This window comes from Myxocyprinus asiaticus, chromosome 19, assembly GCF_019703515.2.
Source record: "Myxocyprinus asiaticus isolate MX2 ecotype Aquarium Trade chromosome 19, UBuf_Myxa_2, whole genome shotgun sequence".
NCBI classification, from domain to species: domain Eukaryota; kingdom Metazoa; phylum Chordata; class Actinopteri; order Cypriniformes; family Catostomidae; genus Myxocyprinus; species Myxocyprinus asiaticus.
This window is the reverse complement of record NC_059362.1, coordinates 39961826-39987952: the sequence shown is the minus strand read 5'-3', so window position 1 is coordinate 39987952 and position 26127 is coordinate 39961826. Positions and strand designations below refer to the sequence as shown.

General features: G+C 38.7%; 1 protein-coding gene across 2 annotated transcripts in view; it reads right to left on the bottom strand.

Moving 5' to 3' along the window:
* The window catches only part of LOC127410247 (centrosomal protein of 85 kDa-like), a 95892-nt gene that overhangs the window by 56362 nt on the left and 13403 nt on the right, over window positions 1–26127 (bottom strand). For both annotated transcript variants that reach the window (XM_051645412.1, XM_051645411.1), the window contains exon 2: window positions 25501–25659. In XM_051645412.1, coding sequence (XP_051501372.1) covers window positions 25501–25659 — 159 coding nt within the window. The remainder of the gene's footprint in view (window positions 1–25500; window positions 25660–26127) is intronic.

Below are 26127 nucleotides of genomic sequence, written 5' to 3'. Positions count from 1 at the left end.
TTATTTGTCAATGACCAACAAACAAGCAAATTAATCACTTCTTCTATTTAAACAACACATTTTTAATCGATTTACTGTATATGCTTCATGCGAACATAAAAGACTTATGTATGCATGTGCTTGAAGATGTTCTCAGCCAAGACTCAAGAAAACCCTTCCTGAAACGCCACTTCTGTCAGCAGTCAGTATTTCTGGCTTGCTGTTACATCACCATCTGCCCAAAATTCCACAGTGACACTGAGAGGAGTTGATGTAACCACTGGGAGAGGGTCACAGTCAAACCCCCTGAAATTTGAGAGGTGCAGCAATGCCATTCTCTGTCAACTGAGCTCAACTGCTCCAGACAGACAATTACTGAAATAAACCGTTCCAAACACCTATGACATTCTTTCTTCCATGGTACACAAATGATGCCAAAATTTTCATTTTTGGGTGAATAATAACCATAAAGTTTATCTGGATCATACAAATAACATGTACCGCATGAATCTTCCCGTAAACATGTCCAGCTGGGCTTGTCGTATTATGAAATAGCTTTGCAACAGGGCTGATGGTGTTAGGAAACAGACAGACAGATGGTGTGTGTGTATAGCCTGCCAATGCATGTGTAATCTCCTCTAGCCATTATAGTTAATTTTACACAGCGTAGTAAGTATGGTCACCATGGCCGTCAACTGACTTTGACCAGGAGTTTAATAGTTAAACTCTAAGCTGAGAAATCACAGGCCTCAGCAGTGCTTTAATGACGGCTGAGTTGACGCAGAGTTTGTTTTCAAACTGGTGAAAGTAATTATCAGCTCGGGGAATAGAAATGCTGAGGCACTACAAGGTGTCTCTATGTGTGTGTTTCATCTCTACCCAAGGGAGCCTGGAACACTAACATGCAAGTTGATCTGTGGTTATGAAAACAGACAGACACCAATCACGTAATTAAATTGAATGAATCATACATAGAAGGTGGTGACAGAGCCTGAAGATTCTTCTTAACATCTTTTGTGTTCCATGGAAGAAAGTAGGTCATACAGGTTTAGAACAACACGAGGGTGAGTAAATGATGATGCACTACCCCTGTAAACAACATTTCATATGTATCATGCACACACAAACAAACATATTCAATTTCCATGAAAAACAATCGATCGCTTCCTCTTAAAAGCATCTGATGCAATCCTTTCCTGTATGGTTATTCACATCCTTCCAACAGTAGCTTTTTTTAAAGCAACAGCAGCACTATGGCTGCATTCATATTGATCTATATCCATATCCAATAGACATATGACTGCGAGACACCACTGACTGAGCTGCATCCTGTTTTTCCTTTTACTTTGTAATTAGTTTATCTCCATCCTTGAAACAAAGGATGAGGATTCTTCTATCCACTTAGTATTTAAGTATGTAATACAGTACTAGCATGTGCCTGTTTCTCATCATTCATACATGTTCTTTCATTCCCTCTCTACTTGCATGGCGTGTCTGGTTTCATTCATAAGATTGAGGTGAAGGTGAAGCAAGGATAATAGCAGTTAACCAATAATAGCGTATTACAAAGACAATTCAGAGCTGCATCCACTTTTCAATAATACACTGTTTACTACGCAAAACCTTGGTAATATTTGAAGAAATGTAAACTACCTGGTCTCACAGAATCACGTTACTTTACCTACATTTTTCAAAATGATCTTTACATGACTTGTACCAATCACAGCAATTTCCTAGTGAGGCGCTAAAACAACAATGACTTTTATACACTTTCACACAAATCACAAATAAAAAGGCTGATTATCAAACCTGATCTCACGAGAATTGGTCACAATAGTACGAGGTGGGGTGCCTGTAGCTCAGCGAGTATTGACGCTGACTACCACCCCTGGAGTTCGAATCCAGGGTGAGCTGAGTGACTCTAGCCAGGTCTCCTAAGCAACCAAATTGGCCCAGTTGCTAGGGAGGTTAGAGTCACATGCGGTAACCTCCTCGTGGTCGCTATTAATGGTTCTTGCTCTCAATGGGGCGTGTGGTAATTTGTGCGTGGATCACGGAGAGTAGCATGAGCCTCCACATGCTGTGAGTCTCCGCGGTGTCATGCACAACGAGCCATGTGATAAAATGCGTGGACTGACTGTCTCAGAAGCGGAGGCAACTGAGACTTGTCCTTCGCCACCCGGATTGAGGTGAGTAACCGCGCCACCACGAGGACCTACTAAGTAGTGGGAATTGGGCATTCCAAATTGGGGAGAAAAGGTGAAAAAAAAAAAAAAAACAATAGTACGAGGTGGTGAATTCATACCACTTCGTACAAATTAATTTGTACGAAATAGTTCGGGTTATACACCCACCAATGAGAGACATTTTAAACCCTAACCCAAACCCCATCCCTAAACCTAACCATAAAGTGTAACACCTTACCCTACCCAGAGCATAATCATAACCATGATATTAATGTTAAAAGGCCTGATGTGTAATAAGGAAGAAAGTGACACTTCCGGGTTCCAAACACGTGTTCAAGAAGGGTATGTGATTGGCTGATGTATAAGTCATATATTTTCGTACGAATGATGTCCAACGAATTCACCACATCGTAGTATTGTAATGAATTACCATTAGATTATGTTGGATTATCAATTCATAAACACTTACTTTTCGCCTTCTTGCCATCTTAAAAACCAGAATGTCATACATTTCTCAATAATAACAAGTAATAATAATAATATTACTGCCGCTGAGTCTCTTGGGCTCAATGGACGTGAAGCGCATTGATATACCATGTCTCTGCATGCGAGCACCACGATAAACAATCACTCAAAGGATTGTCAACAATGCAAGTGCGCAACATCGGAGCCATCTTTTTGCCTCATCACATCGTCGTGCTCAATCGTACAACAGCTGCTTTGATAATAAAGGCAGAAATAGTAAAAATGCTTTGTGTGTAATGCTTCCTGAACAGCTGTAGGGTGAAGAGAAACACTTCAGACTACTTCATCATACTGTTAAGCACATGTTACATCTCTCATCTCGATCTGACCTGTACAAGTATTTTCTCTGCCTTGTGAATTAGTCATTTTAATAATAACTAGGCCTGTTTAACAATTTACATAAAATAAAAACTATAATATTAATATTATACATGCATGATATGCTAAATATCATCTTATCTATCTATCTTTCTTAAACATATTATTATCTATTTCAAATAAACATAATTGATTTAGAAGCAAGGTCCCCTTATCAGGATTTTATCTGTTAATTTTCTGTGCATTTTGTCAACTTTAAACTGGAGAGCATTGACTTATTAAAGGGACAACACCACTCATAAAGGAATAGTTGGCCCCAAATTGAAACCTCTGTCATCACTTAATCGCCTTCATGTTTTTGTGAACACATATGGCTTTCTTTCATCCGTGGAACTTAAAAGGAGATGTCAAGCAAACTTTTAGTCTCAGTCACCATTCACGTTCATTGTATGGAAAAAAAGCTGAATGAAAGTGAATGGTGACTAGGACTAACATTCTGCCTAACATCTCCTTTTGTGTTCCACAGAACAGAGAAATGGATATGGGCTTGGAACAACATACGGTCGAGTAATCATGACAGAATTTTCATTTTTGGGTGAATTATCCTTTTAACTACCTGTAAAAGTATTTGTCAAAGGTATTTGCCAACAACAATATAAATGTTAGTCTGCACATGATTGCACGTCTTGCTGGAAAATGGATGACTGAAGAGAAGGGGCAGTGGTGGCTTGGGTTAAGGCTCTGGGTTACTGACTAGATGGTCAGGGGTTCAAGCCCCAACACTGCCACGATGCCACCGTTGGGCCCTTGAGCAAAGCCCTTGACCCCATCTGCTCTAGGGGTGCTGTATCATGGCTGACCCTGCACTCTGACCCCAGCTTGGCTGGGATATGTGAAAACACAGGGGCAGTGGTGGCTTGGCGGTTAAGGCTCTGGGTTACTGATCAGAAGGTTGGGGGTTCAAGCCCCAGCACTGCCAAGATGCCACTGTTGGGCCCTTGAGCCTATCTGCTCCAGGGGTGCTGTATCATGGCTGACCCTGAAAAAAAGAATTTCACTGTATATGTGCAAAATGTATAATGTGGGATAAATAAATATAATTTAATTAATTAATTAAATTAGAAGGATCATAATGTAGGATGTACACAAAAAAAAAAGTAATTCCATCTGAATAAAACTAGAGATAAGTATTAGTGCTGTCAAAGTGAATATGTTATTTACGCAAAATTCATTTATCACCACTATTTTTTTTAACGCCATTAACGCGTAATATGACCCTTTTTATAAACAATAGTTTATGAGAAGCGAGTCAATTCGCACAAACGCCGCTCATGTCACGCATTGACTGTCTGGAAAACAGATGGTGGGAGACATTATGCTGATACCTGCGCCAAGCATTTTATCAATGTAGTATAGCAGTAGATCATGCCCACAAAGTACAGATAGAGCTCCTAATATTGTAACATGATTGCAGTGGCAAGACAGCTGCAATTTGAACACCTGCCTTGAACTGCGAGGCAAGGTGCGAGCGCAAAATGAAAGTGTGAGGTGATCGTCTGTGTTCCGCGACTGCTACCGGATCCTCGAATAACATGTAACGTGCGAGTAAGGGCAGCCAGTGAAGTTTCTGGTGCCCCCCTTGGGAGTTGGTGCCCTACGCAGACTGCGTGATATGCGTATAGGGAGCGGCGGTACTTCGGCTAACAGAAACCCTGCTGCTGTCTCCAAGGTTCTGTCACAATGTCTCTGTTTGATAGTGCACTAGCCAATGCAGAATTTGGAGACATTGCTGGAACCCTGCAGGTAATCTACACTGTAATTAACCCATTTAATCCCACCGGTTACAATTGTGACCGGGGTCCAAAAGGAGTTTTTGATGTATTTTGCAAGTTGTCAATTGTAAATGACAGTGCAGACTTTTTATTCTTGGAGCAAATAGGTAAGTGAAAATAATATTTGCTGTGGTCTCCTATTCACTCCCATTCACCGCTGTCGAAGTTTACACTACAACTGTTTACTTCAATTGTGAGTGTGAAAAAAAAAAAGCTCCTTGTGAAGTTGAGGTAAAAACTGCAGCACTTTCGGTGTCAAAACAAAAGCCCCCAGGTGAACATGAAGTAAACAGGACAGAAATATATTACTTTTGTATAACGCAAATCTAATAATCAGAATAATAATGATAATTCAGCATTATATTATAATAATAAAACCTGACGTGTCCCACGGTAATAATTTAGTATTATGCAATGTTCAACTGGGGTTTCAAAAATAAGTCAGTGAAGTAGCTTTGCACAGTAAAAACATTTGAAGGTAAATAATGCTTTTTATTAAGCTACTATGTATCATTGTGTATGAAATATAAATATAAAGTGCATATCAATGAAAACTTGTCAAATGAAAAAGGTGAGATATCTAAGAGAATTATGTCAGCGTCCACACAAAGAACACGCTGATGTGACAGGCGAACGCAAAAGTATCACTTCATAACTAACACTCAAATGCACTGTAGCTGGAGCCTGATGACAGATGCTCCGGCCCTCTGGGGCCACAATAATAGAGACCTATTGCACAGTGGTTCACATTCACCACAACAGGGCCATCATCACAGTCATAATGGCTTACATCTGAGTCCCAAACCGATGAGAGGAGGTCCATATAAAGGAAGATCCATGTACAAGGTCCCTTTACGGCTAAGCTGTGCCAGAAAACATATGGAACAGTTTGGTTTAAAGAGGATTAGCTGGTGACCTTATTCAGCTCTACTGTCATTCATTAAAAGAGAAGTTGCTATTTTTTCAACATCCAAGGTCTTTTTTGACTTGCACTTAAGCATTTGAAGTGCGTAAGAAGTACATAGACTAACAAAACTTCAACTTTAAATGGCTAATATTTGCAATGAGGAAAAGATTGTTTTGGTCTACTTTGTAAAAGGTTTTCTTAATATTCCTTTGTAGAAATGAAAACAGACAAATATGAGTTGTTGAATTGTTGACAGTGTTGTAGGCTTTAGGGTTGGGATGTAACGATTCACTCGTATTCTCGATGTGCCGATTATAAATCCTGCCGGTTCATATGCATTGATCTAAAAATATGTTTTTTGAATCGAGAATTGTTAGTGTTGGTCAGTGATCAGTTTTAAAATGCTAAAAATCGAACAAATCGCAAATGAATTCGGCAAAACAGTGCACAATATTTTAAAATGTATTAATTTAAAATTAATTACATGTGCGGCGTGGTTCTCTAACACGCCTCAGAGCACACACCCTCAAAGCTTTCCCTTCACAGACGTGCACTGTACTCTTCCATCACCCTTCAAGGGATCAAGCCCACTCTTCGTTCCATCCATAACTCTCATTAAAAAATGTTCTGATCTCTCTTCACGACGGCTACTGAGAATCTGTAAGCTTGCAGCGTTCTTGTCTCGAGTCAAACACGCTCAAAGCTGTAAATCACTGCGTGACCACTACTGAAATTAAATGCTTCCATTGCGAGGAAACTTAGCCGTTATTCTCTATGTGATAAAGCAGTGCTATTTAACTGATATCATTGTTTAGTTGGGGACTTGGCGTGCACAAAATAGAATCCTAGAATCCTATAAATGCATTTTTAAAAATACAAAATCAAATCGTTAATTGAATAGTTAATTGAACCAAATTTCAATGTGTATCAAATCAAATTTTCTCAATTTGCAAAAAATCAGTTTGAATCGAATCGAAAACCTATGAATAGTGAGTCTAACCGATTCACTTTTAACCCAAAGATTTACACCCCTACTTTAGAGCTATAAAATTAATGTGGATCACATAACTCAGATAATTTGGTTTTGGAAAAGTTTAATGAGGAATATTTGAGCTCATATTTAAATCTATGACTTTCGACTGCAGGCTTTGGTATAGGGCTGTACAATTAATCGAAAACGAATCGCGATTACGATAACGGCTCTAACGATTAAAAAGATCCCTGACTGTTATAATCAAGGTACAGACTTGTTTTGAAGTCTGCTTGTTTTGGATGTTTTGGACATAGAAAAATCTTGAACTTCAAATTTCACAGACCATCGTCATTGAGTCTGCTCAAATTAATGCCTATTTCACACAAAACTGCTGTTGGTAGATTTAAATTTTAACAAATCACACAAAATCGCAAACAGGCTGATCTTACTTTCCAAAGTGCAACCGCTGTGACAGATTTGAGGCCAAATATGATTTAACGACGATCTTATGCGAACAAGATCACAATATGGGATTTTAAATGCAGTAAGGAAGTTCAATCTAAATCGGCTGTTCAGTTTGATTATTGAACAAGTCAAATATTATTATTTACTGTTTGTGGACCAATAGTTTAAGCAGTAAAGACACATACTGCATGTCTGATGGTAGTTTTTTATTTTTATGCCACATTTTTCAAGCTTTGGAAGTGTGTTAAATGTGTGAGGATGTGTATACATCAACTTGTTACATGACACACAGGCATATTCACTGAAGTTAAAACTGGGTTTGTCAATAGTTCACAAAGAACCAACATAAATTTCTTCACTGTAAACCACAGACATGCCTTTGAAATAACCTTAAGTAACATTAACAAACATTACAGTATTTAATGCTTAAAATAAACTGCAGCCCATAACCACCTGATGTTCTGAAGAACCTGCAAGCATGGTTGCCTGCTTAGTGACAACACAGTAATTTCATCTATTAATTGATTTTGTCATAATCGTGCAGCCCTACTTTGGTATCTTGGCAAATCTGAGCAGTTTGTTGAGATATCTTCTGAAACTATAGAGCAGACGTATGTGAGATGACTGGAGCTTTTTTCTCAGGAGAAAAATCTGAGATGCAGGAGACTTCAGTAGGAGAAAAGAATGAGATATTAAAGAGAAAAAAATCACCATTCCATAAAACAACTGCGAACTGAACTTCCCCTTTCAAAATGAACAGCACTTCATTTCAGATACGTGGGAAGAGCCATTTAAGCCAAAATAGCTTCCTTCCTCTGGTGAAGTACCAGATTACAGTGAATTTAACATGAGCTTTTCCTTGTGTGTGGTCTTTGAAACTACAGGTTAAGTTTCATATGGTGGGCCTTTGAAGGCTACCTTTGAAGTTAACCTGCTACACTGCACTGTTGATAGTAATTAAAGTGGTGTCATTTTTTCAATTTTAAACTACTTTTTCCTATCCCAGCTTAATATGCAGAGCCAACTAAGTGTAAACTCTGTGGTGGTTACCAAACATTGCTCTGTTTGTTCAAGCATCCTTATCAGCTCGACACAGCAGCACTGCCGCAACCAATGGTGTAAGTTTGGGGGTGTGACTATCTGTTTACCTGTCCAATGGAAGACAGGGGGAGTGTTCTGGAAACCTTTTTGAAAACAGTCATTATTTTTGCACGTGGCATTATTTTCAATCACGTTATTTACATCATAATTTTCTGTAAAGCTGCTCTGAAACGATGTGTTGTGAAAAGCGCTATACAAATAAAAATGTCATGACTTGACTGATAGTTCAGTTTCTCTACACAATGTCCCAACGTCATGCACTTGGCCTACAATTTTATGATCTGAAGTTATAAAACAGAACATGTTTTGAGTCACAGGCATAAAATTCAAAAAGAGGTGCTAACCTACTTTTGTGTGTCTGACTCTCAGTATATAATTAGTGAAATTATTCAGTCTCAGTGGGGAGGCATTTCCACACACATCTTGCAGTGTTTGAAAAGCTGTAATCTCTTATCTCTAAGGCAAGAGGATTGTCCCTTTTTCAAAGCATCAATGGATTTATTTTTCTATAATAGTGCCGATATGACTCATTTTTTCAAGCAGCAATAACCTTGCATCAAAAATAATTAAATAAATGATGACATGATTAGGAATGTGCAAAGCGACACGGTTTCAAAATCAACTAGTCGCTCGATTGTCGACTAGTTGACTAGTCTGTCTTAAAGAAGCCCTGTATAGATATGCATGTTTAGGATGTTGTCCATGCACCCCTAACCGATGGAACTCAAGGGGTGTTCCACACAGGACGCGTTCTTACCTTCATAAACAGCTGGAGGGAGCTCAACAAAATGGAACAAACTGGAACTAACAGCAGACGGGGGAAAACCTGCTATTTCACATTTTTAAATGGATAGTTCATCCAAAAAGAAAAAAAAAATCTGTCATCATTTACTCACTCTCATGTTGTTCCAAATCTGTATGACTTTCTTTCTTTCCTGCTAACACAAAAGTAGATCTTAGTCAGAATTTTAGCGTCAGTCACCATTCACTTTTATTGTATAGAAAAAAGATGCAATGAAAATACATGGTGACAGAGTCTGTCAGTCCCTAAAAATCTGCCTAACATCTTTAAGAAAGTAAATGATGACCGAAAATTACATTATTCATTTATTCATTTAGCAGACGCTTTTATCCAAAGCGACTTTGGATAAAATTAAGCGCATTTTGTGAACTATCCTTTTAAAGTGAACTATCCCTTTAAGAGCCATCCACCTTTCACTTTTAAATGCCTTATAACAAACACAAACTGAGTGGGAAATCCTACGATCAAGATAAATTGGATACTATACTGTAAGCAGGTCTGCTTTCAACAGTGAATTGTCTTGAAAACAAACTGGAGTAAGGTGCAAATCACATGTCTAGCCTGTCTTTTCACGGTGGTGTGATGAAAAACCAGAGAGATTATTAATTAAAAAGGGCAGGGCAAAAGCTTCCAAGTGCGAGTGTGGCTGAAATCCAAGTGTAATTACAAAGCCTCACACAGACAGATTTCCATCCTTTCATGCTGTCCCCATCCATAAAAACAAGCCATCTTATTAACAGTGCACATACTACACAAACTGGTTCACCAAGATTTGCATGGCAGACGTTTACGCTAATTTTACGAGGTTATGACAGAAAATCCTATTTGGGTGAGATTTAATCAATGCTCAGCTTGACCCTTAATTCTGAATTTATTAAGATGGTGTTCACATGCATAGAAAATCCAGACGGATTTGCCAAAAGGTGAATTGGTGTGTTATTTCTGGACGACCCTGTGTTGTGAAGCTTTTTGAGTGGCAACACAACCAAGATAAGAAATATGCCCACTTTCTCAAAGCAGACGTCAGAGCAAAAGATAGGCAGACTTTATAAACTCCTACCAAAACCCTCAATCTAAGATTAAAAAAATAACTAAATCATAAACGAGCCAAAAGATTTTAGGCTACCTCCACATTAATCCGGATACATCTGAAAACGTAGTTTTCGTTTTCGCAATGCTCTCCATCCACACTGCCGTTTTCTAGCGTTTTCCAAAAGTTTCTCGTCCACACTGAAACATATAAAAACTCTTACATCCCCTTAATGCGCATGCGAAAAATCGCCGTTCCAAGTACAGTCTGAAATGAAATTGTCCTCATGTTCAGTCGCAGGACAACAATTACGAGTAAAGCCCTGTTCATACTGTCAACGATTTTGTCGAGGCAAGTGACAGGAGACCATTCATTTTCAATGAGAGCTGGCAACTTCCGGCAGCATGAGCGACAGCAACCGTTGGTGACGGGATGTGGGCGTCAAGCGACGAGACAAAGCTGAGTAAAGTTCAACTTGATGCAAATGCAGAGCAATATCGTGCAGCGACAGCCAATGAGAAAAGATATTGAAGCTCACGTCATCTGTCTCCTGTGAGATAATGGAGACGAATGCAGGAAAGATGGAGGAGTTGTTGTTGTCATCGATTTCACTGTTCTATATCATGTTTCTGTAACAGCTTACATGGATATAATAAAACAGTGATGCATAGAAAACCGTGTAAAAAATTGTCAGCATTCTGAATGTTTGATTGATACATTGAAAGATCGATCTTTGTGTTGATATAATGCATTGAGTATTCATGCAGTTTATAACATTTTCCCGTCCAGAATGCTCAGCGGCAAGTAAACCGATTTCTTATCAAATTGGATAATGTACCAGAAATTGTCGTCATTGTTAGTGAGTTTAATGCATACATTAATAGATTGTTCATCTTGTTCATGATAGAATGCATTGAGCACAGCTGAAGTTTATAGAAAAGCACTTACCCAGCAGTATGTTCATTATTAGAGGCAAAACAAATTATTCCTTGTCAAATAAGAATGATATATTTGTTTTACTGGCAATCTAACTTTCTGAAGCTATGGCCAGTTGTGCAGCCAACCAATTACGTTAGAGCGACAGCAGTAGGAACGCCCACTGGCGAAAAGAAATACAGAGACTAGCGACATTTAGAGACAAAATTGCTGACGGTGTGAACAGGGCTTAAACCTCCCGTCGCCTATTAAGGAATGCAATGTGAAGGTTGTACAAAGTAACGTTTATCTTTAACAACGCTATCAAAGTGGATAGCTGGTGCAACAACACTGCTACAACATGGGCCGCCATCTTGATTGTTTTGGGTTGAATGGATCACATGACTGCGTCACATGACAACAAATACCTCATTTTAGGTAGGTCAGTTGTCAGTAAATTCAGTTGTCTGATTGTCTGAATGGTGTGAGTCCAAATCTTGTGTTGTTTTCGCAAAGCTGTAGTGACAGAAGTTTTAAAGAAATCTTCATATCCTTTTAGATTCTGGTTCAAAATGAACTTTTCTTTTGGTATCTTCATGTTTATGGCCCTATATGGTTAACTGGTGAATTTAGTACAGTACCTGTACCTAAATGTGTTAATTTTACCCCCTCTACAAAATAATGGATTACTCAGTAAATATTGGTCCATGGCATTTAATACTTTGGCTTTGATCCTCATTTATGACTATCTGTCTTTAGAAAAAGTATTTACAAAGTCAACCATTTCAGCTGGGGAAGTTCCTGAAATTTGGTTGATTTGACATGGAATAAGCCACAATTTAAGAGTCCATTCCAATTTTAGGACCCAAAAGACTTTTTACATATAAGTCAAAGTCATATCATAGCTTTCTTGAAATGTAATAAAGATTATTTGGTGCTGTCTCGTGTAAGACATTCAGATATCCCTCTTTCCACAAAGCTGAGAAATATAATACTCACAAGGTTTTTTTTTTTTTTTAATTTTCCCCTTTTTTTCTTCCAATTTGGAATGGCCAATTCCCAATGTGTTTTTAAGTCCTCGTGGTCACGTAGTGATTCGCCTCAGTCCGGGTGGCGGAGGACGAATCCCAGTTGCCTCCGCGTCTGAGATCGTCAACCCGCACATCTTATCACGTGGCTTGTTGAGCGTGTTGCCAAGGAGACATAGCGCATGTGGACCGCGGCATCCATGCTCAACTCACCACGCGCCCCACCAAGAACGAACCACATTATAGCGATCACGAGGAGGTTACCCCATGTGACTCTACCCTCCCTAGCAACTGGGCCAATTTGGTTGCTTAGGAGACCTGGCTGGAGTCACTCAGCATGCCCTGGGATTCAAACTAGCGAACTAGCGAACTCCAGGGGTGGTAGCCAAATACTCACACTGTTAATATTTATTTGTAATAGACTGTTACAAATAAAAGCTCTGCTCCAAAATTTTGTGAGCTGCCTTCAATGCGCTAAATTAGCCTTTAGGGATGCTGCCCTAGAAGGCAGCTGCCTATGTAGGCAGTAGGCAGCAAGGCAGCTCACTAGGATTTGGAACAGATCCATAAAAAGTTATTCTTTTTGGCTTTAGGAGGAAACCCCATTAGGGTAATTGGCATGAACCAAAGCAAACCCTTTTTGCAGGGACATATATGCAAGGCAAATCAATTGGTCTGTACGTTTATGCATGAGCTGATATGAGAAATTAACCAATTTAATGTAGTCTACCATATACGTTATTGGATATTCATGCAGAGACTATCTCATCTGAATGCCACACAAATATGGCTTTTATTACATTTACAAATACAATCATGATTTGGCAATTATTTGAGAAAATGGTGTTGTAATTTGGCCTTCTGGGGAGAAATATCAATCCAAAATGTGCAGAAAATGTTAATGGAGTGTTGTGTCAAACTCATTCCTCATTCACTCTTTAAGCCATCATTAGCGTGATGAGTTCTGAGCAGCTGGCATATGAAATCTGTTTGGGGTTGGGTAGTACATGGCACAGAAGGCCAAGGGCAAACAATACCCCCCTTAATCACAGTTAACTGCATTACACTGCTCTCAGTCAAACAGTAATAAGCTAGTCACAACAGGCTAATCGGAATGTGCCAGGAACTAATCTAGCCCAAATCTAATAGCAGGCAACATTGTGATCCGGACTTCACTTGGAATATCAGTCAGAGAGATTTGGTTAATAGCACTGGATTGATGCTTGTCTTTTAACCAGAGTGGCAGGGACTTAAAGGGACGGTTCACCCAAAATGTTAAATTCTGCCTTTCTTTACTCACAGTCATGTTGTTCCAAACATGTATCACTTTCTTATTAGCAACCACAAGGAGGTTACCCCATGTGACTCTACCCTCCCTAGCAAACTGGCAATTTGGTTGCTTAGGAGACCTGGCTGAGTCACTCAGCACGCCCTGGTTTCGAACTCGCGACTCCAGGGGTGGTAGTCAGTGTCTTTACTCGCTGAGCTACCCAGGCCCCAAATTGTCATATTTATGAAGCATGTAGGCTTTATACACCTTAAGAAGTCATTTTACATATTTAATGTCAAATATATTATAAAATAATAAAATAGGGATATATGATCTCCTTTTAAGGCTTTTAAACTATATGAATGACATAAAAATATTGTTTTAAATATCAAAATATTTCTAAATACTTAAAACATGTTTCTCTTTTTGGTCAACTTTAATTTTGGTATATTTCACAATTACACTGTTGTTTTTGGATTTACACTAATTTTAAATATATATATATATATATATATATATATATATATATATATATATATATATATATATATATATATATAATTTATTTTATAAAAATATATCATACAAAATATATTTTTATATTACTTTTTTATTATATTTATATAATATTATATTATGCAATAGTAAAATATTTCAATTTCACACGTCATTTTAATGCTCTTTAATTAATCCCATGAGCCCTTATTTTTCATGAAGCAAAACCTTTGCAATTTCATTTCATCATTTATAGACCTTTTTCACAGACTGTGATGACACATTTCTGACTAATTTCTCAGCATAAATAATAAAAAAAAAAAATTATATTATAAATTTTTTAAATATTGAGTGTAAATTTATAACATTATGCTTTGTGTTATATTACCCTGGAATTAGTATTAAAAAACGAATTACCACAGCTGTGAGGGGGTTTCCATTACAGCTGCTTAGAGAGTGACAGTAAATTTGGCATCTTCTCCCATCTGACTGTCTTAATCCACCGCTCTATTTTTTTTTCCTCTTCTGGAAAATCATTCAAACGTAATAGTGGATTTTTTATTTTGGTCTTGGAGCAAATGGGTAAGTGAAAATAATATTTGCTGTGATCTCCCATTCACCGCTGTCGAAGTTTATCCTGCTAACATTTACTTCCACATTCCAAAACCCGGAGTGTGAAAAGGTCTATTACTCAACAGGAACAGAGTAAGCATGAGTCTTCTCCTCTGTGTCACTCTGTGTCATTAACAATGCGTGAATGAACCTGCTTTAACCAGGAACATTTGGCATTACGCAATCGTTAAATTAAAGTGAAACCGGAGATCTGTGCATTCACTATCAAAGTTTATATTTGTTTGTTTATATTTTCGCGGGAGTTTGGCGCGAGCACTGCTGACGGTGTGTGCATTAGAGCACTTGAGAAGCGCTTCATGTGCTCTTCCGGATAGGAGCTGCTCTGGTTGACGTTCACGGTGCGGCTCAGTGATGCTCGGAGTTCAGCTGAATGACACTCAAACGTGCCGTTCATGGCATTTATATATTTGCTTAAAATTCCCTTATTTGGGCATTAAAATATTATTGGAATGTGAAGTGCACAATAACCACGGTTAGTTCAAATAACCGTGATCAGACGATTATTTAATAATCGCAATAGGCCTAAGTGTGATTAAAATTGGTTTATACCACGGTTCTGTTGAATGCTTGATTCTGATTGGTTGACGGATGTTCTAAGGTGTGCAATTATTTTTCAAGTAAACGCACGGCTATTAAGTAGTTCCAGGTCTAGACTGCATAACGATTCCATATCACTTCGCCAATTTCAGTTATTTCAAAGAACCCTACAGGTTACCACAACAAAATAACCAATTAAAACAAAGGCAGTTGTTAAGTACATTGGATAAGAATGACAAACAATGTCTATAATATCCTAAATATATTTCAATTTCGATTGAAAAGCATCCTTGGGCTCCATCTCTTTCGCTCTCGTCTCTCATACTCACACACCGTACATGCTGCCACAGTAAAATAACCATATAAACAATAGGGATGTGCGAGACTAGTCGACTAGATGGTTCTGATGCTGCTAGTCAACACTGGAATTACTAGTCAGTTAATATTTCCCCCCATGATCACAAATTTAAGTTTGGCTTTATATTTTTACAGAGGCTGTGCTTAAATTAGTATCATATTAATGCTACATATTTTAAATAGAATTAATAATACAAATATTATTTTAAAAAGAGGATATCTGCTGCAGATACAAAGTTTCATTTCACCTCAGGCTGTGCGTGCTTCTTCCCTCTCTCACTCGCGGTGCACGCAGGAAAATGTCCTCTCGCTAGACCAGCAAACTCAGCAAAGCAGTTATGAAATCACTTCGGTGGTGGTACGGGAACAGATTTCCAAACGTTTGAAAGTCCCTATGGATGTTTTCACATTTGAGTCTTCTTTAAATCTCTGCATGCTTGTACGTTATTTTTCCGCTGTGCAGACGTTTTCAAGTGCAGGATAGCCGCCTCAGGTGAGTCAAGTCCCGTCTTTCACCGGACCGTGTCAACGTGTTAATTTTGCTCATCAAAAAAGAAATGCTTACATTTTTAATGTAACATGAGATTACATTAAACTCTAATAATGACACGCGAGAGCAGCACTGCAGTTTGCGCTGACTTAGGAGAGGAAGAATTACACAGCTCACAGTCCAGATGCACTCTAAACTTTCCAAACAGCTTCAGGTGATGTAGATCGCAAAGTATGAGGGAATTATAATGCAAAAATACAAAATAAGTAAATACAGAAGCACTCTCGTTGTGGAATAAGAGGAGCAGAGCTCTTTTAAAGAAACACCCCGGCGTTACATTTTAAATGCAGTTATATTTAATGCGTTATAGCTTTATTAAAGTTCAAATAATAAGGAAGCAGGTCATGTAAACAACTACAAACTCCGTAACTCTTCTCTGAGTTGCGCGAATGTCCCAATCTAAGGAGGAGAGATTGAAACTGCAACCAGCTGATGCACTCTGTCGCGGGGACGCTCTTCCCTCAAGCGCACATGCTTAATGCAACTAGATTATAACGTGATGGCTCGCGACTTATTGAATCATAATATATGTCACTGTGCATTTCTTATCCTGAAGAAAATTGGCAATACGCAGCTTTATTAATAAGAGAGAGTTAATTTTTTTGTGAGTTAAAGATGGACTGAAGTGAACAGAAAGGTGAGAGAGGGTAGTCTTCGCATTACCACCTCGGGTGTGCATTATTTTTAAATAATTCAATGGTCCATCGTCAATTATTCCTTACTTATTTACCCAATATTTGTGTGTTGCGCTATTAGCATCAAACTCTATTGAAATCAATTGTGATTTGAGTCTCCTTTGCAGAACGCTATTATTTTGTCATACTGTCTTGTATTTGTGCTGCTGCCTAGGTAGAGCGTTCCAAATTGGTCACTTATGAGGTTCCATGATGGTTAAGATACTGCCTTAACAGGCAGCTGACTATGTGGGCAGAAGGCAGCAAGGCAGCTCACTAGAATTTGGTACAAAGCTTATGTCCCATGTGTTAGAAAACGGACATAGTACTGTTAGAATGTTAAAAACAATGCAAAAAGCACAGTGTGCACAAATGCACTGCTATGCATGTCACTTTGCTCACTGCGTATTTATGGATGCTACAGTGGTAAGTAAGGTATGCTTTCCTGCAAGTCTTAGAGCACCTCTATGTTTATATTTGGCTGATAAGTCATGCCGCTCAGGTTTCCTTTTACCACAGCCGATCCGCACAAAGCAAGATGAAACCTCACGTCAAGGACTTCATTGCGTAAGAGCTTAATGGAAAAGAACGTACCAGAAGTGCTGTGCCAAACAACATTCAAAATGATGTAAAGGATAGTGCCAAGCAAAAGTGTTTTAGACTTGAGATAATTTACACTTTGTAGCACTGATCTGAAACAAAGGCTGACATGGCATTGTAAACTTTAATCTGATTACTGTTAAGTAATTATTGGCTATTGAGAGCTATGCCAGAATCAAATTCAAACACAATCTACAATCCAGCAGAAGTTGTTGAAACAAGAAGTGAAACAAGAGCGGAACCCCTGAATGAAGTCATCGGCCCCACAGGTGTAGTTACGAAGAAGCTACTGCTGCCCATAGAAAGGTATAATTAGTGACTTGGGTCAGCAGTTGGCCTAATTCGAGACTAAAGGAATTTCCTGTGCCTTGTTCTAGGTCATTTACTGGCAGCTAATTTGGAGAGATGGAATTCTGAGAGATCCTTGGGTAATTTCAAGGTGTTTGAAAGTAGGTAAATTAATCTCAAAAAGGACACATCTCTGGCAATTTTCTCAAGGTTAAACATATGTCACAGGCAGTGGCGGGCCGTGCATTAAAAGTCTAGGCCTTCAGTGTGATTCATTCCATTAAGAAAACACAGTTTCACAATGAATAAGACACCCTATGCCTTTGGGCATCATACATTATGTCGCAGCTAACTAATAATACCAATTGACATTTTAAAAACACGTCCACGCATGAAAGCCAGAACTTGAAACGACACTTAATGATCAAGCAAGCCTAATTTTAACTGCATGATGACTGTTTTGTGAAATGAACGTCTCCCGAACAGACATTCAAAAATGTTCATATGAATCTACCAAAGAGCTCTATAATACCTGGAAAAATCTATCTAATAATATTTGCTTGAAATAATTTTTGTTTCGTCAGGGTACACGGTTATGCTGCGTTCCATTCAAATCGGATGTGAGATATTCCTACTTGATATCTTCGACCATAAATGCATTCCATTCCCCGATATTCGAAACTCCAACACTCCTGTTAGCTTAGCAGGGGTCTGACTCTCATTAGAGATGTCTCCTGTCAACCCAACTGATAAACAATGCTGCAGCGCAAGCATTTGCGCTTCAGGGGCCGGTTGCACCAGCTATACATACGTTGGAACTTAGCCTAGTTGTGGCGTAAATGGGCAATTTACGCACTACTAAATATTTGAGAGTTGCACCATTAAATTTAGGTAGGACGTAACCCTACGTATAAACTAAATATATACGGCAGCCTCCGACCAGGAGTAACTGATGGAATAAAAAAGCAGAATGATATTTAATGACATCAGTGAGCTCATGTTTTGCGTGACAGGCATCAATCAGTGATATAGTGAGCCTGGAACATTCTTTTAAGCTGGTTGGCTTGGGGCATAGTGACTATGCATCTGTCTCGATGCATGTGAGGTCACTTGCGCTCAAATTGACTGAGTACAAAATGACAATCAGGATGTCCTTAATGCAGGACATGTCCCCAGGCTCACAGATATACTTCTCTTACTAACGAACCGTAATGAGGCCGTCTACTAATTCTGAACCCCACTTGAGGAGAACTTACTTTCAGCATAACAAAGCTAGGGCATTTTATAAAAGTAATAGCACAAGTATTGTTTTAGACATGAATAGAGACAAACTAGATCACTATAATAAATCAAAGAAGAAAATGTAATTGATCGGTAGCTATTTAATTAGATGGTGTTGCTGTCAGTACATTGTGGCTGAATGTACCAGACTGCATCAGTTTTATAAAGGGTGAAAATGGAAGAAGATAACCCAATTGTAAGCCGAAAAACTAGATGTAGAGCTTTGCAGTGGCTCCCAGAATATTTTCCTTTTTCATGTGGATCATGGCCTGTGAGTCTGCACCCACAATTCTTCTTGAAAGGAAGGTTTAGAAGGACTATAGGCCTGTATAAAACCACACTTGAGAACAGGACAACATGTTGAGATTAAAACAAAGAGGCTTATTTTGGAGAATTATTTGTAAGCCTTTCTTTATCAGATTGTCTCTGCCCAGCACAGCTCGACATTGCATTGTCTGCAAAATCATATAGGTCTTGAGGCAGAGAAAGAGATTCAGTCTGGATTTATTAAGACAGCAAAAATGTTCAAAAAGAAACATAGCCCTCATAAAAAATTTTTAAAAAAAAAACACAAAACAACTTTCCTGTTTACTGGGTCTGTTTCTCATAAGTGTAAAGCCCAACGTATACTTCGGTCAGACGTGAATGCTAGGCATTTGCATACAAGACATGAGATGCAAATTTCGTCATCAGCGGAGTGTTCGAAAACTGTGCAAACGAGTGCGGCCCAATTTTTCTAACCACGAGTACTCAGAACACTTGCACCTAGAATTTTTTGTGCTAATTAGTGGGTCCACAAGGTGGCAACACACGCAGCTGAGCTGTTGCTTTCACGAAGAAGTGCAAGACGTAATATTAAACAACAGGAAATGAAGGTGGAAACAACAACAGCACATCAAGAGTGCATATGTGAGGAGGGCATGATATACCTACATTTGTATAACTCGAGTCTTTAAGACAATAAAGACATCTTTATGGGTCTAAACTCCTGAAAAGAAATGGTCCAGTATCTCATAGGTGTCGTAGCGCGCATGTGCCAACTGCCTGTGTATGCGCGCACAATCAAATGGAGCATACTTTGAAAGGCTATGCATTCGACTGTATGCTAAGCATTCGCATCAAAACCGAAGTATACTTTGAGCTTAATGCAGCATCATCTTAAAGTCAACATAAAATGGCCTTCACAACCCATTTTACTTCCATAGTGGAAGTTACAACAGTGCTATTTCACATTTCTGCATGAAACCAGATATTCAATGAAGACTACACAATCATATGGGAAATATACATGTTGCTTCCGAAAAAGTAACCTGAAAATAACTTCAGCCAAATTACTGACAAGAGCAACCATACCCCATCATAGATTTTTGTATCAATTCAATTCAATTTCACTCTAGCGCTGCCAATAGCGCCTTGCGCGAACCCCATGAGTTTTGGTCCCACTGAAACCAGGATGTAATCGTGTTTACAAAAACAATGGTGAGCGCGATTCAGAGGTTGCATTTTCTCTCACTGACGGTTAGGTTTAGGGTTGGAGTTTGGGTTAAGACCCGTTCACACCGCTGGCGGCATTGTCGCGTGGTGTCGCTAGAATCTGCGGTCTATGTCGCTAGTGGCCGTTCCTACTGCTGCTGCTGTTCTAATGTTATTGGTGGACTGCACAACTGGCCATAGTAGCTTGAAATGCTGATTACAGATGATACTGCTGATAATACTAATATATCATTCTAATTTGACAAGGAATCAGTTCTCTTGCCTCTAAAAATGAACATTCTCCTGGAGAGAGCATTTTATATAATCTGCAGTAGTGCTTAATGCACCATATCATTAAACAAGACGAACGTTTATCAATATATGAATCAAATTCAATCAGAATGCAGACATGGTTTTACAAGCATAATTTTATTAGCCCATATCCATGTATGTGGTTACAGACAAAAGATATAGAAAAAAATCGCTCACAGAAACTTTTAACTTCTCCTCCGTCTTGCTTGCATTTGTCTTGCATTTGTCTCCAGTATCTTCAATCCGCTGTCTTAACTCTCATTGGTAGTCACTCGCGAATGACGCTTGTCATTTGCATAAAGTTAACATTTTCGTAACTTGTTTTGTCGCTCACCATGGCAATCTCTGTCACCAACGGTCGCAGCAGCTTGTGTCGCCAGAAATCGCTGTGCTCTCATTGAAAATGAATGGTGATGTAGTAAAATATTAACACTTTGAATGGGGCTTTAGGGGGTAGAGTTAATAAAAATATGCACTCCATTGACTATATTATATAATTTACAACTAAAAATACAACTTGCTTTTGGCGCCACTCTGTGGACATTTCACCCAGACACTGAAGCTCAAACTAGCCCACAGGGTTTGGTGATTTGAATTTTGGTAAACATAGAATGAATTTAGAAGCAAAACTTTTAACCTACTATTGCTTCACAGTGCGATCAGTCTAATGAGAAAAAAAAGTGTATTTTATCCATTGTGAATTGATTGAATTGTCAAAAGTGTGCATTCTTATCAGAATGGATGTTTCATAATTTTGATTACAAAGACTTTTTTTTTTTTTTAAATAACGTGCACCCATAAAATCTTCCAAAGACCAGGAATGTGTATTAAGAAAGTAAAATGGGTCTATTTTGATTTCATGTTGACTTGTCAGTTTGCTCAAAGAGTACGTTAGTCCTCATAAGAACAACAACAACAACAGAAAAAGACTTCTTCCCTTTTTACTTGCTCTGTTTCACAGATGTGTAATAAAATGAAAAGCGCAGATGAACTTAAGTGGATAAACATCATTCAAAATGGCATAGTCTAAAACTATTGCATTTCTGCATTTTGTCTTTATTTTATATGCAATGATTGACCATGTCTAGCAGTGCAGGGGTGGTCATAGTTGTTTTCTCTACCATGCGGCGATATCACAGATCTCATCCTACACAGCGATTACAGATGTTTCCATGGCAGATCTGCCCTACTTCTGGAGCCAGCTCATGCTGACTGCTTCCATCCAGATCGCTCTGCCTATGGCGCTGAAAAAAGTCCTGAGATCATGCTTGACGGAAACATGCAGTTTTGGACTTGTTTGTGGAGTTTAAGGGATTTCAATTAAGTCACAAGTGCTTTGAAAAGACGAATCACTAAGGCTGGGTGATATTGTTAATAAAATTACATCTGTTATATCCATATTATTCAGTCTTTAATGATATTCAATATATAGATCTCAATATTTATGAATTTGTTTTGAAAGTGCTTAAAAGGGTCATTGTTTTTTTTTATTATCAGAGATTCAAAGTAGACTCAAAATGTTGAATGTAAAATAAAAAACGCAGGAAAGTCGCATTTAAATCATCGTGATTTTCACAATGTTGCTTAATTTTATATCGGCAGCAAAATCACTCAGTTCGTAAACACTTTAGTCCGACTGAAATTGTACCAGTCCGATTTTTGCGACAGACCTAGTCAATGCTATTGTAGCTTGACTTTGTCCAGCATGAATACACATTAATCGGACCACTAGACTCGCTGTTGTGCACATGCTCCGAAAGACAGAGGAAACGAACGACGTGTATTTAACACTTCCTCAGCTGACGTACTTCTTTCAAATATTCAATTATGCATTGTGTCATGTTATCTTTGACAGGCAGATGAAGACTGTAACTCGACAACACAAAAACGTGCTATTGCTCGATTACAACTGCGCATGTAAACATACTGATTGTGAAAACACTGTGAATATTCAAAATATCTTGCAGGCCAACAAGAAAGGCATGCAAACAGAACAGAATGTTTGAACAGCCCATTGTTTTGTGCTTGACCTTGATTTGAGCCTCTGCGCAGACTGAATTACTGCACTAATCATAATTTTATCGATTAAATCTGTGAGCTGCGATCAACAGGAGTGTGACCACGGTCTGGCTTAATGGCAGGTCAATTCCCCCAGACAGCAGCAGTGGGACAGGAAGGGAGGATAGAGAGATAGGGATGTTGACTATTGGCTGTTGAAATGTAGGGCAGGATGATGCGCTTCCAACAGGGAGCTCCAAAGGAAGACGTGATATATTATCCTTTATAGCTCCAGGCATCAATTATGAACCAATGACAGTTTGCGCTGTATTTGCTCATAGAGTTTCTATGGTTACAGTCCATCTTTAAAGTACAAAGGCAAGCATCACTATGACTAGCCTATTGCTTAGAACAAACTTAGAACAAACTCCTTACCCTAAGTATTAAACTTTTGATCGTAACTTCTCCTGCTCTGTCTGTGCAATGCACATTAAGGACACCTCAAGTTGTGAAGCTTATAGAGCAGTCTGGTTCAGGAAGTAAAAATCCCATTAATTTCTTCCATAGATGAATTGATTTTCAACGCTAACTTATGAACCTTTAAAGACATCGACATGTTTATCGATGGTATTTGCTTCCGTTGAAGCCATCCGTCTGTGTTATTTCAACTCCACTGTTTAAAAATCGTTTTTTAACAGAGAAAGCTTCACCAATCAGAGAATTGATTGTGATTACATAACTTGAGGGTGATTATAGCTGCTAAGCTGCTGGCAGTTATATACACTCACCGGCCACTTTATTAAGTACACCTGTACATCTACTTATTCATGCGATAATCTGATCAGCCAACCGGCAGTTCTGTGGGTGAAAACGGCTTGTTAATGAAAGAGGTCAGAGGAGAATGTCCAGACTGATCCAAGCTGACAGGAAGGTGACAGTAACCCAAATAAACACTTGTTACAACAGTGCTATGCGGAAAAGCATTTCTGAACGTACAACTCATCGAACATTGAGGCGGATGGGATACAGCAGCAGAAGATCCCTCCAGGTACCACTACTGTCAGCTTAGAAAAGGAAACTGAGGATGCAGTGGGCACAGGCTCAACAAAACTGGACAGTAGACGATTGGAAAAACATCGCCTGGTCTGACAAATCTGGATTTCTGCTGAGGTACACAAATGGTAGGCCCACTGCAGCCTCAGTTTTCTGTTCTTGGTGGACAGAAGTGGAACCCAACGTGGTCTTCTACTGTTGTAGCCCATCCGCCTCAAGGTTCGACATGTTGTGCATTCTGAGATGCTATTCTGCTCACTACAATTGTATAGAGGGGTTACTGTATCTGAGTTACTGTAGCCTTTCTGTCAGCTCGAACCAGTCTGGTCATTCTCCTCTGGCCTCTCTCATCAACAAGGCGTTTTCATCCACAGAACTGCGGCTCACTGGTTGTTTTTTGTTTTTTGCACCATTCTGAGTAAACTCTAGAGACTGTTGTGTGTGACAATCCCAGGAGATCAGCAGTTACAGAAATACTCAAACCAGTATTTCACCATCTGGCACCAACAATCATGCTACAGTCTAAATCACTGAGATCACATTTTTCCCCATTCTGATGGTTGATGTGAGCATTAACTGAAGCTCCTGACCCGTATCTGCGTGATTTTATACATTACACTGCTGCCACACAATTGGCTGATTAGATAATTGCATGAATAAGTAGATGTACAGGTGTACCTAATAAAGTGGCCGGTGAGTGTACAATTAAATATATATATATATATATATATATATATATATATATATATATATATATATATATATATATATATGACCATATCAGAGGACTCATGGTAGAACTGGGCAAAGAACATCTGGCTTGTGTTTTTAAGTATTATATGAACTGAAACCTAAAAAGCCTTCAGCACCCAAACCTCAAATACCTCAGCTAAGGTCCATCCCTTTTGTTATGATACTGAAAGCCGGGTGTACATTGTGCGATTTTTACTGTCTTTCAGTCTGTTGCTTGTCAGATTGTACATTAACATATAAGCGTGCAAAATAAAAAAATAAAAAATAAAAATGTTCAGTCTGTACAATATAAAGTACATGGCAGCAATGACTGTGTGTGTTAAGTTATGTTCTGATATTGTTATTGACACAAAAAAATGGAATAGGTGCCAAATAAACAAAAGCAAACCTTTGAGTTAATTCTGGCAAAGTTTTTTGGCCAGAAGGAGGCTAAGATTCATTGCAAAGGAAAGTAATCGGCCATCAGTGACCACATTTGATCACACTGCTATAGGCACCAACATATTTTTATACATGTGGTCATGGCAAAATTTTGGAATGGATGCAAACAGTTGCTTGTAAAGAGGAAAAGCAAATGGATTCCCCATTAGTCATCACTGTATAATCTCTAACCTACATGGCCTATATCTAGAGGCTTTTAACTCTAAAAAAAAAAAAAAAACGTGGTTCATTTCTAAGCAACAAACACACATTTCTGCATTTGACAGACACTTTATCCAAAGGAACTTACAGTGCATTCAAGCTATTCATTTCATCAGTATGTGCATGCCCTGGGAATCAAACCCATGACCTTTATGTTGCTAGCACCATGCTCTACCATTTGAGCGACAGAGACACAAATAAACAAAAGAAATATTTTCAATGCTGATAGCATTGATAAGACTTTAAAGGTTTAAGATTTGTTTGGCATGGCTTAATTAGTGCCAATGCTCAAAAATCTTTTTAGAAGTTCTGTTTGACTGAGACAAAGCTTAAGGAGTTAGGTCATGACTTATTGCCCCTTTTGTAATGAGCTTTCTAGAAAAAGTCTGACTGCAAAAATCAGCCATGAATTACATAGAGCCAATCAATAACATGTTTCACACTTCACAAAGCAGATTTAGGCTTGTCAACCATACCACCCGCGGTTTGCTCTAAATTAAGTTGCGTCATAACCGAGTCTTACCTTCTATGCTGTCAGAACATGAGGTTCCGATGCCTGTGTCTCCACTGTCCGAGGCAGCGCTGTGACGTCGCCCGCGGCTGCTAATGCCAGCGGCGGAAGAGGACGCTTGCCATGCTGAGTCACAGCCTGGGACCCATCCAGGTGAGGATGTGCTGGAACCTAGGAAACAAAGAGCACAAGGTCACCATGGAGGCAACAACAGAGGGATGCCGTGTTCACCGAATGCATGATATCGAACTGTATCATCATAAAACGGCTTTGTTTATTCACACTGGAAGCCTTTTAATTAACTGAGGATTTAAAGCAAACAATGACTTAAGGAAGTGCACAAGATACTACAAATTACAAGCTAGCCAGATAACACTTCTCTTTACTGTAAATTTCAACCATTACATACATGATAACTTTAATCAGGGTTCCCATAGTTTCTGACCAATGAATTTCCATGACTATTCCATCATTTTTTCCAAAAATCTATATATATCTATATATAAATGCATACTTTTTAAAACATACATTTACATTAGGATTGCACTCAAATAGAGCAAATATCTGGCAGATGAAAAAAACTGAATTGAGTAACTAGAAATATATATATATATATACTCTATAGAAATGTCCAGGCAA